Genomic DNA, 15,899 nt, shown 5'->3' with positions numbered 1-15,899 from the left:
TCAAAGTGTTTATGAAATAGTCTTAAAGCAAATACGACTTCCTCCACTTTAATTCCACTATTGCAGTGAAATCTCACCACTTCTTCAATGAAGAAAAACTTTGGGGAATAATGAATTAGTATGGTCTATCTAGGACAGACATAGATTTGCAAATCTCAGATGTCCCTTGCTGTTTGTAGTCTCATTTAATCTTTGCCAGCTAATGATACTGAATACAGTTGCTAGGGAAATAATAGTCTAGTGGTTTTATATTTCAACATTCAGGCTATGAAAACATGTTCATGGAAATAAAAAGAAAGGGTTTATTGGCATGCGATGCATTTTAGTTTATCTTGAAAGGTAAGGTGCTCCTTACATTATGCTGATTTCTGTGTTGACTTCTGATTCAAGATAAGTGCATCTAAATGGCTACTTTTGTCTAGAAGATTTAGACCTGTTTCTGTGAAGTGGTGGTAACTGAGAACATCTGAGGCAACAAAAGTAACTGCCAGATTGCTTTTCAGCTGGAGAAGTGGACACTATTTCCTAATTCTTAAAATATTTTCTTTCTTCATAGGACGAACGTACAATGATCTGAACCAATACCCTGTATTTCCATGGGTTTTAACAAACTATGAATCTGAAGAGCTAGACCTGACCCTTCCAGGCAACTTCAGAGATCTTTCAAAGGTATGCTTCAAACCTGTTAAAGACAGTCAGACAGACCTCTTAGGAAGAGATTTTGTTTTATATTTACAGCCTAGCTAAGTTAGGTCTTTATCTTAAAGTCAGAAACGTCTGAAATAGACTTTTCTATTTTAGAATCATTTTATACTGAATCTCTGTATTATCCTACTTCCTTGTACCTGACTGATCTGGTTCCAACAGATCTGCAACTCCTCCATACCTTCTGACTTACAGATCATGAGTGCATTAGATGGTTTTATTTCACTAATTGTCTCCCTTAGTTTATGAAAGCTAATCCTTCGGGAATAAAAAGTTTGGACTTCTACAATGACTGGATAAGTAATATAATAGCAGCACCTCCTTTTGGTTTAATAATTATTTCATAAACAAGTATTTTGTATGTTAGACCCTGAAGCGTTTGGTCCCTATCATTATTTGCGAGTGTTGTCCTCCCCCTGGGCTTGGGCATTTAGTGCTTTGTAATGATGCAGTTCCTAGTATCTGTTTCTCTAATAGCACCAGACTGCCATCTATACCCAGCTCTGGTATTCTGAGTGTGTCAAAAGACTGGGGAGAAGGTGTGTCCTGGCCAAGCATAGTAGAAGCATATAGAGGGGCTCTACTTTTGGCCAGCTGGAATAAAGGCAAAAAACAGCGCTTGAAACTGTGTTGTGGGAAGTCTCTTTCCTGTTTCCAATCAACTAAGTGTTTGTATTTCGTTACTAGTCAAAATAGATAGCCTTGCAATATCCCCAGCGTGAGGTTTCTGTTGTTTGTGCATGACAGCTTTCTTGCATCCTTGCAGTGGTTACTCAGCCACGAGGGAGAAGTTGCTCATACAAGTTGAGTGAGGCTCAAACTGCAGGAGACTGTCACTCGCTGTGAGGCTGGAGGCGAGAAGATGACCCCCAAAACAAACCCTGTTCTGCAGCCCTGTGCTGCAGCCCCTGCTTTCCCTTCTGGGAGGTCAGGGGTAGAGTTTCTGGGGCTTCTGCCTTTAAGTCTGCTTTTGTTTCCTCCCCATCCTGCAAGCACATATCATAGGCAGCAATGGAGGGATCCCACCCTGTTTATCTCACAGTGCCATATCTCTGCTGGAAAGAGTGTGCTTTCAGTACCTCCATATGTATTGTAACAGTTCCTGGAAGCCTGCTTTTGTGAGACTTCTAAAATAATTTAAGTAGAATTTGACTGCATAATAGCAGAAGGACGCACTGAAGTTTCCTCTCCCTTTTTTCTTAGCTAAATAAATAATAAAAATAGACATTAATATGCATTCACAGCATGCCTCAGCTGTAAACAAATTGGTTGAGAATTGTACCTAGGTTATGTAGAACTCCTGAACTTTCATAATATTATAGGTATGTTTCACAAATGTGTTTTTCAGTTCCATAACACCATTGTAGTTTGTGCTAGGAACAATGAAAGAAGAGGCACAGACATCAGTTAAATAAAGACCAGTGATCATCTTTCACTGGCTTGTTGCCTAGCATGTGTAAAGATATTTCTGTTTTAAAATTGTTTATAGTGATAAACCTTTCATTAAGATACTTACACTTAATAAAATCTCTCAAAATCCCTTTCTAATATTAATAGCACTGCATGTGGTGAAGCGCAACAAGATCAGTGTCTCAGGAGTTCTTCATTAGGTACTTAGTTTTGGTTGAATCCAAATTTTTATGGCAGCCTATCAAAGTTTGTAATTACTACAGGAAGTAGTGTGATAGTTGCATAGATAGGTTTTCGTCATGAATAAGTAAAGACTCATTACGGAATTAGTGCTTGCATAGCTTAAGTATCACTGTGCTCCTAGTAGTTAGTGCTCTTCTTCGAAAGGAAATGTAAAATCAAGTCCCTGGTTATTTATATTTCTTCAAGAATACATGCAATGTGCACAGCAGTATTTTGCCTGAGGACCTTTTCTTACCCAATTTGATAAATGCATTCTCTTATTCAAAAGCTACCAGTGATTTCCTCTGGAAAAGCTAGGATTTTGACCACTAAAAAAAAGCCTACGCAGAGCTAGTTAAGAATGGTCTTTCCTTTCTGGCAATATCTCGGCTGCATTTGTCCCATGGATATGCGAGAAAACACATATGCAATCTGTAAAGTGTTGTGGGTTCCCTCAGGATAAACGGGATGTAATTGCAAATTTTTCCCACTGTTTATTATAATAACATCTGATAGATTTCATTTCACAATGGTTTTAAAACTAAAAATAGATTAATAATTTTTTTTGTAAAAGGCAGTGGCCAGTTAATATGAAATGCCTTACTTTGTGTACTTGGGCTGTTACGCATTACTTGCATCCTGTTTCAATTTGGGCATTATCAGTAAAGCTCTTCAAAATCAGAATGTATCTGAAGTATTTCTTTGGCAATTCTGTCTTCATTTTCAATATTGTCCTGTATCTGTAAGTAAGTCCCTTCTTTCCTTGTTAGAGAGGTAAATACTGAGTAGCCTTTTGCTTAAAAGCAGGAGTTAGTGATTTATTGTTCACATTATTGAACAGGGGTGTGCTATCAAGCCTCAGACAGACCTCTGGGGCAGGCACACACAGTATCCTTTCCATGAGGAGCCATTTCCTTCTGTCAGATTTTACCCTGCAATGGAAAAATGTTCCTGCAGATTAGATGGCAGATCAGAACCTCCAGCTAAGCTGTTGATGGATAAAATCTCCTTTGTCAGTTCCTGACCTTCTGTCTTCCTGCAAGTTTGCCCCTCTTAAGTTTCACAAAGCCTCTGTCTTTAATATTGAGCAATTAATAACCCTCAAATTATTTAGAATTTTAACAGTATTATGTATGTGGTAAAAACCCACAAAATCAATGAAATTAAAAGAGAAACCACCTATCATACTTTGTTTTGTTGGTTTAAAATAGTTTTGGTAGTTAAATGCAGATGCGAAATCTAACTTAAAAAATAACTTTGTGTATTACTACACAAAGTTCATGCAAAGATCCAGTGTCAATTATGATAATTTTGAAATTTTTTAATCTTTGATTCCTAGTCTTTCTATATAAGTTATGATACACCATGTTTGTGATATCACAATCCCTAAGTGAACATACACAACAAATGCAATACATATGTTTTGTGGAAATGAAATTTGATGTGTTTGGCTTGCTTATGATGTCAGTGACAGAGTAAAACATAAGCCTTTTGCATTTAGCTCAAACTTAAATATTTACATTTCTGCAGAGCCGTCTTGAACATGTAACTTGTCCTTTCCTTCCATTCCATTCTATTCTGGTTTTATGTAGTGCTCCTTATTGTGGTACTGTTACATCCAGATGTTGCTTGTTTTCTCAGAACAATTATATTTAAATATTAGTCTGAAGATTCCTCTGCTCATTTTCTTTGAAGTGTTTGGAAATATCAAGGCTTTTTTTTTTTTTCTTTTGTATACAGTTTGAGAGTTAAAACCAGGGCCCGTGGGCATGGAAGGTGCTGTAGCAGTAGGATATATTGGACCTCTCATTTGATTAGACAGTGTGGGCTCAAGTTTTATTCATTACATATATGAGGTTAAAGGTTACATTTATTGTTTGACACAATGAAAAGCTAATGAAAGAGGCTGTCATAGATACATAGATTATCTTTTCACTATTAAACCACCAGGTGATCTGCTTTTTTTCTTCTTTATTGAGATTTCCTTTGGAAGAATACCTCTAGTATTAAACAGTAGTGCATGAAAAGTATGTGCAGCCTTTACTGTACATTGACGTTTTGGGGATTTCACCATACTTACAACATGATATGGGGTTTTGTGCAAAATCGTATGACTTTTACTCCTAAATTATACTGAATGCATGGTTTTGACATGCTGCATTGTCCCTACTCATTAAAGTGTAAATGGGAATTCCTCCTCATTTACTTCCAGTCATACATCCTGTTAAATAAAATTATTTCTTCACCAGGAAAAGTAATACTAATATTGACATGTGTATGAAACATCACACGCCCATTCATTGAGTGGAAAAAATTATATTTTGTTAATATGGAAGGTATTTGACTGATGGGTGGTGATAAGCATAACCATGTTTCCTTATTACTATGCCATTTCAAGAAAAGGAAGTGATAAAGCCCCAAGGCTTCTAAATGTAATAATGCAAATGAACGCATCGAAGTGTGAATATTTCAAGGCAAACCATAATTAATACTTCCAAAAATGTGTATGCTGTGAAATGGAGTTTATAGGGTTATCAAGAGCCACTCTCACTGAAAATATGAAATCAGTTTCTGTAACTTAAACTTATGTCTTTACCACAAGCAACTCTACCTAATCAGAATTAAAATTAGTTTGATTCTCATGTGGTTTAAGCCACACAATTAAACATTTTCTTTTCTTAAATAAAAAGTTCTGAGTGAGACTGTGGCACTTTGAATCTGCCAGTACTCTTATTTGATAATGTTGAGAATCACATGCTACAGAAAAGCTGTTCACAGATTTGGATAAAATTAGAATTTATTTTAAATTTTGAGCTACCATCCTAAGATGTCCTACTCTAAAGGTTGTTGTTCAGTGCTTGTTTTTTTCTTTTATAAAAAACAAGCAGTGAGGAAAAGCTTAACAAGCAGTGAGGAAAAGCTTAGTGTTTACTCAGCCAGAGCCAAATAAAGCCATGCTCAAGATTTCTTTTGTACCCAGCTACACTTTTGTGCAATACATTACCAAAAAAAAAGAGAGATAAACAGATAAGGTAGCTGCTGCATGAATTAAAATCAAGATAAGCAGGATATTTCAGTGGCTGGATAAATAGGATGCTACGTTCAGTTCTGCTCTCATGAGAGAATGTGATTCTATGAAGATAGCTGGCAAAACAGTAAATATTACATAAGCTAACATATCATGTCCAGTGGATATAAACACTAGAGATATTGACAATACCCTGGTTCAAAGGCCAGATGTCTGAAGAGATTAGGCAGGTAAAAAAAGAATGACATGAATAGCAGTGTGTTTTTAATGACAATTACTTTATTTTTAAATGGAAAAAGAAACATAAAATAAACTCAACGAGCAACTTTTAGTACATCAGAGGTGAAGTGGCTGAATAGGCATTGTCATATAGTGAGTTGTTTTGTTTAAATGGAGTAAAAGAATAAAATCTTTTTATGAAAAGTTAATTCTGTTTGTTATCAGTCCTTACAGAGGACTTCTTTACAGAAAAAGACAATTGGTGTGTTTAAAAAAAAAAGCTTTCTAAAATGTTTAGTAGTTGGAACAATTTTTTTACTCTAATTCAGTCTCTGTATTAGACTTATGGCAAAGGCACTGAACTGGGACATGATACATGGATTGAGCTATACCTTTGTGTTTTTTTCTGCAAGTCATTTTAACTAGTTTACGCAGCAGTAGAATCTCACTGAAATGGAAATAGAATTATTTTCCTCCATTACGTAAAGATACAGGGATTGATCCATAAATAAAGTTTACATCCAGTTTATAGCCACAGTATCAGATTAAAACTGTAGTAGTTGACTTTCTGGACTGAGAATGGCACAGTAACTCTATGGAAAACTGATCAAAACTCCATAGAGAGTGAAATGTGGAAATGTGAAGGACTACAAGGACTACAATTACTGCAGAACTTGCTATCTAGCAGGACACAGGCCTCATCAGAGTAAAACTGGGTTAGTTTCTAGTTTGGACAACTGAGATTGAAAGTCTTTACAAAAAATATATGTATGTCTTTACTGAAGGATGAACTGTTACCATTTCTTTAAGTAACAGCATTTTGCCAAATGGACATTAAAAAAAAAACCACTAAGAAAGCCAGGGGTAGACCTCTTTGCATTTACTCCATGCCGTTTTATTGATGGAAGTTTTCACTTTCAGAAAATGCCTGGGTTTTGGTACACACAAGCTGATCTATTTGTGGTTAATAAGTTTTTTAATTACACAACAAAAAAGAGATTTGAGCACTTTCCATTAGCATTTTCAACTCGTATGGTTTCCTACATCAGCGGAGATTTAAGTCCTTTCCATTAATATGCAGAGAAGTGATTCACATAGGGGGTCTCCATTACTGCACAGAAAAGGGGGATCAGAAGTTGCTTGTATTTCTTCAGTACAGGCCAGTGATAATTGGTATGATGCTGAAGCAGAAGCTTCAGAGTTGTGTGAGGATGGGCAGCTCCCAGCTCTCCTCCCTCTGCACTGCTTCCGAGATTTCAGTTGCCATGTCTGCATAGATGGTGCCGTGTTTGCACATCAGTCCCTCTAGAGCTAGCACAGGTATTTCTTGCACACTTTTGTGTTGAAAGCTAGTCATGCCTGAGCAGTTTACCCAGGAACACTGGAAAACTTTGTGGAATGACAGAAATTAACCTATACCACCCAAATCCCAGGCTGTCATCCAGATCACTAGTTCATCCAATTCAGGATCTGTCCCAGGAAGTTGAAGTGAGACTTTCTAGCTGAAAACAAGCTCTGCCTAACCCCTTCACTTCTTTCTTTCTTTCCTTGTCTCTGTGTCAAGTAAGGGTAATTCCCAGAAAAGATTCTTCCCAGAGATTTTCACACAAAAATTTCCATATCAAGCAAGAAGAGAGATGACTTTCATGATATTTCACTTAAAGAGTGCATTTTATGCAACAGATATTTTGTGCATTTCAGCATTTTTCTTGAAATGAATCCCAAAGTAATTGAAAGAAAAATGGATTCCAACTCTGAAAAGAATATTGATGAGGATGAAGGTAATCTTCAAAATACAGCTTTTTAGGTTTATCATTTAATCAGTTGAACATGTGTCTTCTGAAAGTAGATAATTTTAGTTACTTGTGCAGGCATTTGGAATGCACCATCTTAAAACAGTATATATTTTAAATTAAAATAACACTTCTCCCTGAAGAAACTAGAAAACACCATGGTGTGTTTGTGTTAGTGTTTTCTGTGACTTTGGAAAATTATTGTCCATTTCTTGAAAGAAAGTAGGTTTTCCATTAAGTACAACTATATATATATTTAAAGAAGTTTTTTAAAGCTACAGGTTAAATCATCATTAAAATTTTGCTGGTCTATAAAATACCTTGTAATTATTTTTGAGCAGCAGTTATGCTTCACAGTTCTTGTTACTGTAATCAATTCACAGTGAAGAGTGAAAACACAGATCTTATTTGATGAAAGAAATCTGATCAACTTGAAATATATTTTGAAAGGCCTGGAGTTTTGATTTTCAGTCTTGCATTAATTGCCATATCCCATGTCTACTTTGCCCTCAATCATGTATGTACAATAATATTGTGACAGATGGTGCCTCTCTCTTCCATAGCCTCAAAATTTGCTGCAGTGTAGGGTAAGATGCACCTTCACAGCGGAGCGAAGAATGATTCTCAGGGTAGTTTTCTGTTACAAAATTCAATCTCACCAGTTTGTCTGCAATTTTTAGTTTCCTTCTCAGAGGGGGTGAACATTTCCTCTTAACAAACTAGAGCGTGAATTACTGCTTTAAATTTTGAAATGTGCTATTGGGGACTAGAATTTATTCTGCCAAAGAAGTGGATTCACAGTACCTTAATGAGGGCTGTAGGTCCCATGCAGTCCCCAAAGCAACACAGAACCCTAAATTAATTTAGCAGAGTGCACAGTTTTCAGTCAAATAGGTAAAGACTGTCTTTTAATAAGTTACTTTTTCAAGGAAGTGGTCAAACAACCATTTTTATATATTGGCAGTTTTTAGGCTATAATTATGCCAGTGTGTTTCCTGACAGTGGCAGGATGTGTAATGAAACCAAGCATAACAAAAATGCAAATATTTATTTTTTCTTTTTCCAGTAGTTGAGAAATAAGCCTGGAAAGAGTTAGGGAATGGTTCATACTTCTTTTTCAAGAATGTTTTGTGAGTGCAGTCTACACCAGATAACACTGATCTTTAGGGATTACTCATACATTTTGCATGTATGAGAAAGCTATTAACATCTCCGTGACACAGCAAAGTATTAAGCATCCAGAGTGTTACATGTGAAAAATACTGAAATCGTAATATTTTAAAATGTAAGTGTTCGGCAAACGACGTTATTTAGAAACAAGCTCTGCTATGAAAAATTGGGCAATATCATGTTCTATGTCAGCATTTTAACAGCCATCTTAAAAATGTAGCAGCACGGAAGTAATAAAATACTTGCAGCTTTAAAACTTCAGTTACTTACATAGTGTAGTGAAACACACTGATTTGACCGTGTACTGGTATTTCCATTCCAAATTACTATGGATTTTAATTCGGTAGAAAAGCTGTGTGATGGAATGGAATGTGAGAATACCTGTTAGCATTTTGAAAAGGGTCTTGAAAAGTCCTTGAGTATACGTTTGGTTTGAAGTTGTAATTTCCTTCATAATATAAATTCTAACTCTTTTTATTAATATAAATCCAGTAATTATTTAAATTATTATTAATTTATGCAATTATTTGGTGTGGAGTGTGCTCTTTTCTAAGTATTAAACTGTGTGTGTTTGGTTAATTTTACCACAAAAGCTAAAATCTGAACATTCTTTGCAGGTAAGTAGTAAATACACTACTACTATCTCATCTGGAAAACAGATTTAAGATCACTTATTTATTTCACTTATTTATTTATTTCAACATTTTAGCTGATTTCTGTTTTATTTTTTCGACCCAGTCACTTTTGTATCACTCAAGAACAAATATATTTTGAAAAAAAAATCTGAGATAAAGTGGGTTAAAAAAATGTGGAAAAGCATATGCCCCTAAGTAGACATTTGAAAACAAACACTTGCTATTATTGCCTTACATTTCTTTTATTGTTTACCTAATTTGTATAGATTGTCTGTTAAATATGCTCGGAGCGGACTTTAAACTTGTGAGTAATTTCCAAATTCTATTGGTTTTAAATACAAAGCTTGTTTGTTTTGCTCAGTAAAACATGGCTTTTGTTCAGTCAGAAGGAACATCCATTCCTGCAGGACTATGCATGGTTTTTAAGCATTCCTGCTTAGGATCACCAGACACCATCAGCAGTTCCGCGTGAAATCTTTTCATCATGAACTGTGCATTACAAAGTATCCTGTCTGAGTAAAAGTCAGTTTTCATTAGCTGTGTGATTATGGTGAATGACAGCAACAGAAATATTAGTTTGGCCTCAGTGCATTTTAAATGCAGTTTTAGAAGCTGATTTCTAGAATAACGTTACTGAATTAATTGGGAAACAACTAATCCTTCAAGAAGATCTTGAAATTTTGCAGATGTTGATCACTTATATTTTCAATTAAAATAAGAAAAGTAATATGACTTTTAGTACAGAAAGCCTTTGAAAAGAAATTCTAAGATTATAGCAATCTGAAGGGATTATTATAGTTCGGTTGCAGAGCCTCCTGTGTAGTGAATCGCAATGCAGAATTACAACATAGCAGTCATGCTGCCCTTCAGCTGATGATGTATTTGTGCTCTTTTCCCTTTGTAGCCTATTGGTGCTTTGAACCCAAAGAGGGCAGTCTTTTATGCAGAGCGGTATGAGACATGGGAAGATGACCAGACTCCACCTTATCATTACAACACCCACTACTCTACATCTACTTCTACATTGGCTTGGCTTGTTCGCATTGTAAGTATTTCTGGATCCTGGTTTTCACTAATGTCTGTAGCTACACATTTCTTCTGTCATCACTGTTTTTACTTTTTAATGAAAATACTCTTCTATCACAATCTCATTGCTCTTCTAGACCTTAAAATCTCAGAAATTCTGTAGGTATACTGGGTATACTCATTTGTAATGATCAGGGGCCCTTCCTACCCAAACAATCTGAAATATATTTAGGCACAAAATTGTTGTGGTGTAAGGACACATATAATGAAGAAAATGCATCTAAAAATGTCTCTGGCCCATACAAAAAGCGGATAGCACTCAGATATCCATTTATTATTTTCAGCTAGGGACAGATATATACAACATTAAAGAAAAAACTTTTATAAAAATTCCGTTAAACTATGTCAAATTGAGAGGGGAATTATAGAACCAGTTTCATATTATGAATATCATATTTATATATATTTACATTAATATATATATTTATATTAAAAAATTACAGTTTTCCTAAATGCAAAAATATAGATTCAAACTTATATTTCAGTTCTGGAAATCTCATGCTTAAATCTATCCTTAAAATCAGATCTATGGAGGGGACCAAACATCAAAGATAGGTTGAATCTGAACTCAGTTTACATGTTAACACAATGTATTACAGAAAAAGAGAATGAGAAATTTAAGGTTGCACAGAGAAACTTTAATGAAAAATTGGGTCGCTATGTGACTATGTATCTAACAAGTCACCAGGTATTACCGAAATCGGAAATACATCCTGCCAATGAAAATCTTCCGCATAAAGTGTATTCTAAACATGTTTTGCACATGACCAAACAAAACAGAAAGACAAAGCTTGATGTCTGAGTTTTTACTCATCTCAGCTTTCCTTAGACATAGCTTGTATTTCCACTCAAAAAGGAAGAAGTCATGTGTCTATGAGTTCAGGATATACTACTTCTTAACCCATGGGAAACTAAACGTTGATTACACTCCTATATGGGGTGATCCCTGTGCTGCTTTTGAGTGTTGCTAAATTATTCATGTACTGTGAATACATTTTATGGTTCACATGTGCTTCCTTGTTGCCTTAAAGTATATTAAAACCAGTAGTTTTATTTGCATGTTTATCTGTTAATTTTGGCTGCTATTCAACAAAAGGCCCCCTCTTGCTAGTCGGCAAAAGTCTGAAAGTGCTCACAGGCTGAATGTACAACACACCAAGGAGTATTCATTTCCTGCATTAGGCTAATGCTGTGTCATTTTTACTACTGATGTTTATGTAGTACTGTAGGTGTTTTTGCTCTCTTTCCCTTCTGCCCTAAAAGAGCAAGAGAACAAGGTCTCTGCCTTGGTGGCCTTGCAATATAGACCTGACAAATTGCATGTTAGAACAAACAATATATGTGAGAATATAAAGCAGAAAGGAAAAGGAAAAACAGTATTTTCCAGGGAAGAGATTGATGATGGCAAGAAGGTGAAAACAACAGTGGGAGAATTTCAGTACATGGGCGTACCTAGATAAGTATTTTAAAGATTATTTAAATAGGAGTGACCAGCTAAGAACAGAAATCTCTGGTGGGAGGAGACAACGAAAGTGAGACAGATGTGGGGAAAGTTTAAAGCTCAACAAAAGGGAAAAAAGAAGTAACTTGATGAGATCAGATAAGGCTGCATATGGAAATCCAAAATAAAGGTTTGAAAATATGTTGGCATGAAGACAGGAAAAGTTTACAAATATGGGGATTATAAAGTTACAGGATTCCTTAGAACGATATTTTTGGCTACAAAATAAAAAATGAAAAAACCTGAGAGAAGATTATGGCAGTGAAATTCATAAATAAGGCTAAGTGATATTTCTGGAAGTTAAAATAGGATTTCTTGCTTGTGAATTTCTTGAGCTACTGTTTTGATATGAGTTTGTGAAAAAGACTGTGTAAAAACATTTAAAACAGGTAAATTGTAGTCTAGTCCAAGAAGAGGAAAGTGACAATAAGAAATGCAGAGATTCAGACAGAAAAATGCTTTTAGTATTTCAAGAGATTGGAGAAGATTCTCACAAACCACAAGATTCTAACAAATCAACAGATTTGTTACAGAAGAGCTTTTGGTAGCGTGTGGTAACAAACTGAGAGTGAGAGAGGAGTGAAAGTGAAATCAGGGGGTGGGGGCTGCATAGACCAAAGAATAAAAGAAAACGAAAGAAAAAAAAGAGAGAAAACAAGCAAGCAAATGAACAAGCAAAAAATATACAACAGAAAGTATACTGGGAATGACATAGTCTAGATAGAAGCAGACCAAAACAATATAGAGTAATGGGGATCCAGGGGGAGAAACTATATAATCTGTATGACTCGACCTTTGTATTGGAGAAAACAGTAGTTGCAGTAGGAGAGAAAGTTTCAGCCACTCTGAAGTATGTATATATAGTGTTGCAGAAGACCTTGTTTTTTTTTAATCTTGCTTTTTGTCTTTGACATATGCAATCTGGTTCCTGCCACTTCTCTTCAAAACATTGCTTGTAATATCATATTTCTGAGTCAATTCTGTGATAATCTACTCACTATTGCTTTATATTTCCCTCTGTTGCTTTCCTTTATGTGATGTACCAGGCTACTTTTATAAAAGGCACTTTATGCCTCAGCCTCAGTTCTGTCCTGTTTGATTTTGATATCATCAATCTCTGCCTCAGTTTTGTCACTAATAAATTTTTCAACCTAGAAATATTTAATGCTGTAATTACAAATGAATCCCACTGATCTTCAGAAACATATATCCATATATCCAAAATCATCTGTTCCTTGAAAGTTATCAGCTTTCTTTCTAAATTGAGAAGTAGATTAAAAATTAGATAACTACTTACAGAGATAATGAATGTGAAAGTCAACTGTATTGTTCAGTCGGGTTAATAATGAAAACTAACAGAGAACAGCATGATTTATATAACATTGTCTTCCTGTCCTTTGAGGTGTTACTGGAATTAAACCATTTAAAGCCATTTTTTTTCCACATGTTTTCTGCCTGGACTAGTAAGTATTTAAGTTTCAGAAGGGAGAATAGATTAAACCGAGAATACTGCATCAGAACGACATATACTCCAGTGACTTGAATGTCAACCTGAAAAGTAGACAGAAAAGTAGACAGAATGACTTCTGGCTTGAGTCATGTACAATCTAAATATCAGCATTGTTTTCAGATTTTTAGGTGAAATATGCTAGAGTTATGTTGCAAAAAGCACTCAGTAGTTGCTGTTGAAGTTGTGTTTGTGTGAATCAGATACATCTTCACTGAAACAGAGCAGTATTAACGAGCATGATTCTCTAACATAGTAATTAAGAAGTTTGTAGAGAATAATTGGCTTCCAGTTACTGTTACAATGACTAAGTACTTGTACAACTTGTACAAGAAGAAAATCTAGATTTATTATGCATCAGGTCTGATTGAGCTGAAACTAGTTTTACATGAAGGTCAAAGGTGAGGAGGACTTGAAATCCTTTTGTAAACATAAGTGAGTCTGAGCCTTCATTTTGATAAGTCAGAGCAGGACAGTGGAAGATCTATCAGACAAAAGGTGTGGATCACTCTAAGAAAACCCAAAATGCTCTCTTTTTCTCTTACAATGGATGAAAAGACATTTTTGTTTGATGTAAGATGTCTTAGAATGACACATCACTTCCTCCTGATTTCCTTACTCCCACCAGAATTGATTCAGATGGGACTAGGCACTGTGAAAAGGTGAGAGAAGCGCTGTTGAATGGAAAAATTCCTTTTTCCCACAGCTCAAGCTTGTATTCATTGTAATCAAGTACCCCAAGAATTTCTCTTTTTGTTGGCAGTGAAAAAGGCGTGAATTTTATTCATAATATTAGGAATGAGTGAGATGGGGTTATAATGAAAAGATGGTGAAGCTTTATAGCTTTTACAGTAACAAAACCTTTACATGAAATGACAGTAATTGGTGTCACAGAATAACAGTATTTAAATGGGTGTATTGAATACAGATATTAATTGTATTTCTATTATATAAGCACTTGACTTTCCAGAGAATAAAAATTACCTTAAAATTATGTGAGAGGTTTGAGATAAAGCAAGTGAAAGCTCTGAATTTCTTCTAAGGATTAAAAATCCAGAAAGATAGGCACAACAGGTCATAGCAGGATAACATAATAGGACACCCTGTAGTGCTCAGCTACTGAAAGTTTAATCCTTGATTACGAATCTTATTGCTTTTGTGTGTTTGTCTCAAATGCTTAAAATAATGTTGTCATGGATTTTTGGATTAGTATTTTTACATAATGTATTATAATTACATCATTTGTCTGGTTTCTGCTGTTTTTAAATCCATCAACTGCTGCTGATTTCAGAACCTCAGCAGTGACCCACAGTCTGCCCACAATGATATTCACAACAAATTACATGTATCCTATAAAGTAAAAAAGTGATAGATGGGAGTTGGTAGAAGGCAGAATTATTTGTGCTAAGATCAATATACAAAGATTTTCAGTATGGGTAAGCTAGAAAAATAGCATGATTTGCAAAGATTGCTATTGCAATTGTGGAGGAATCCAGTTAAAACCAAAATAATTCTAATTTTAAAAGAACTTATGTACATTTAACGTTAAAATTATATTGCTAGAATTTTAGGATAAATTAAATATAATCCAATTTATGTTTATTGTTTTCCGTTTGCTAGCTCTGGGTCTAAATTATATGCTTTTTTGTTTATATTTTACTGCTCACTGTCAAATCTGGATACATAAAAAACTTAATTTCTTTTCTTTCAGTATTTCAGTTCATTGCGATGCCTTTATGCTGCTCACCAAGCTTAGCTATGGTTAAATTTTAATATTCTGTTCAAATTATAAGCTCTTCCTCACTTGCCACATACTCTTTCAATATTCACAAGTACAAGCAAAGTTGTTGTGCAATGAGTGTTTCTTAGAATCCTCCAACAAAAAAAATTATATTGTGACAATTTTTTTTTAATTTAATTTGATTATTTTTATTATAATAACACATAATAGGATTCTATGATGGGAACATGTGTACTGATGAAAATAACCTATTCTTTTATCCTTTTAAAGTAAATCTACATTATTTTAAGTGAAAAAAAAGCTATGGGGAAAAAAACTGCTATTCAATTAGCAGCAGAATGTCTTGCATTATTATAATGAAAATTATTCTAGATTTGCACCAGCAGACACTGAAAGTTAAGGTACTCTCCTGGCTCAAAAGAAAAGACCAAAAAAATCTTTGTTCAAATATAAACAATTCCCTTAAGCTACTTCAGTAGTACTGGCACACTATGTGACAATAAGAAAGATAAGCCATTCCTTCTCATTTAGAAAGTGAAATTTAAAGTTTTTCTCCTTATTGAAAAAAGGTAGTCTGTGTTGACTGTTGTGCATCATATGAAAGATTAATTGGGAAAACATGCAGAGTAAAGATTAGAGAAAAAATGGTCTCTGGAAGTCTTAATTCTCTCTTTTGTTTTCCTCCTCTTCTTGGATTCTTTCACTACCTTTGTGTCCAAACTTTCCTTTTGTTTATTTTAATTGCTCTTAAATGCGACAGAAAATTAATTACTTCAGTGTTCATTACTTTTTTGTAATTTAAATGCAGTATGTATAACATAAAATAATTCCCTCTGTATTAATGGACGTGTTCCCTGCTTTGTTCAAAAGTTTCATAAAGGG

General features: G+C 34.8%; 1 protein-coding gene across 12 annotated transcripts in view; it reads left to right on the top strand.

Annotated features, from left to right (window-relative positions):
- Window positions 1-15,899, top strand: part of NBEA (neurobeachin) — a 507,179-nt gene that overhangs the window by 419,960 nt on the left and 71,320 nt on the right. For all 12 annotated transcript variants that reach the window (XM_062615053.1, XM_062615045.1, XM_062615050.1 and 9 more), the window contains 2 exons: window positions 557-669; window positions 10,087-10,227. In XM_062615053.1, the coding sequence (XP_062471037.1) occupies window positions 557-669; window positions 10,087-10,227 (254 nt within the window). The remainder of the gene's footprint in view (window positions 1-556; window positions 670-10,086; window positions 10,228-15,899) is intronic.

Source organism: Pezoporus occidentalis, unplaced genomic scaffold (genome assembly GCF_034315485.1).
Source record: "Pezoporus occidentalis ecotype Australia unplaced genomic scaffold, CSIRO_AGI_Poc_V1 ctg18, whole genome shotgun sequence".
NCBI lineage: Eukaryota > Metazoa > Chordata > Aves > Psittaciformes > Psittacidae > Pezoporus > Pezoporus occidentalis.
The sequence above is the reverse complement of the archived record's forward strand: the minus strand, read 5'-3'. Positions and strand labels throughout refer to the sequence as shown.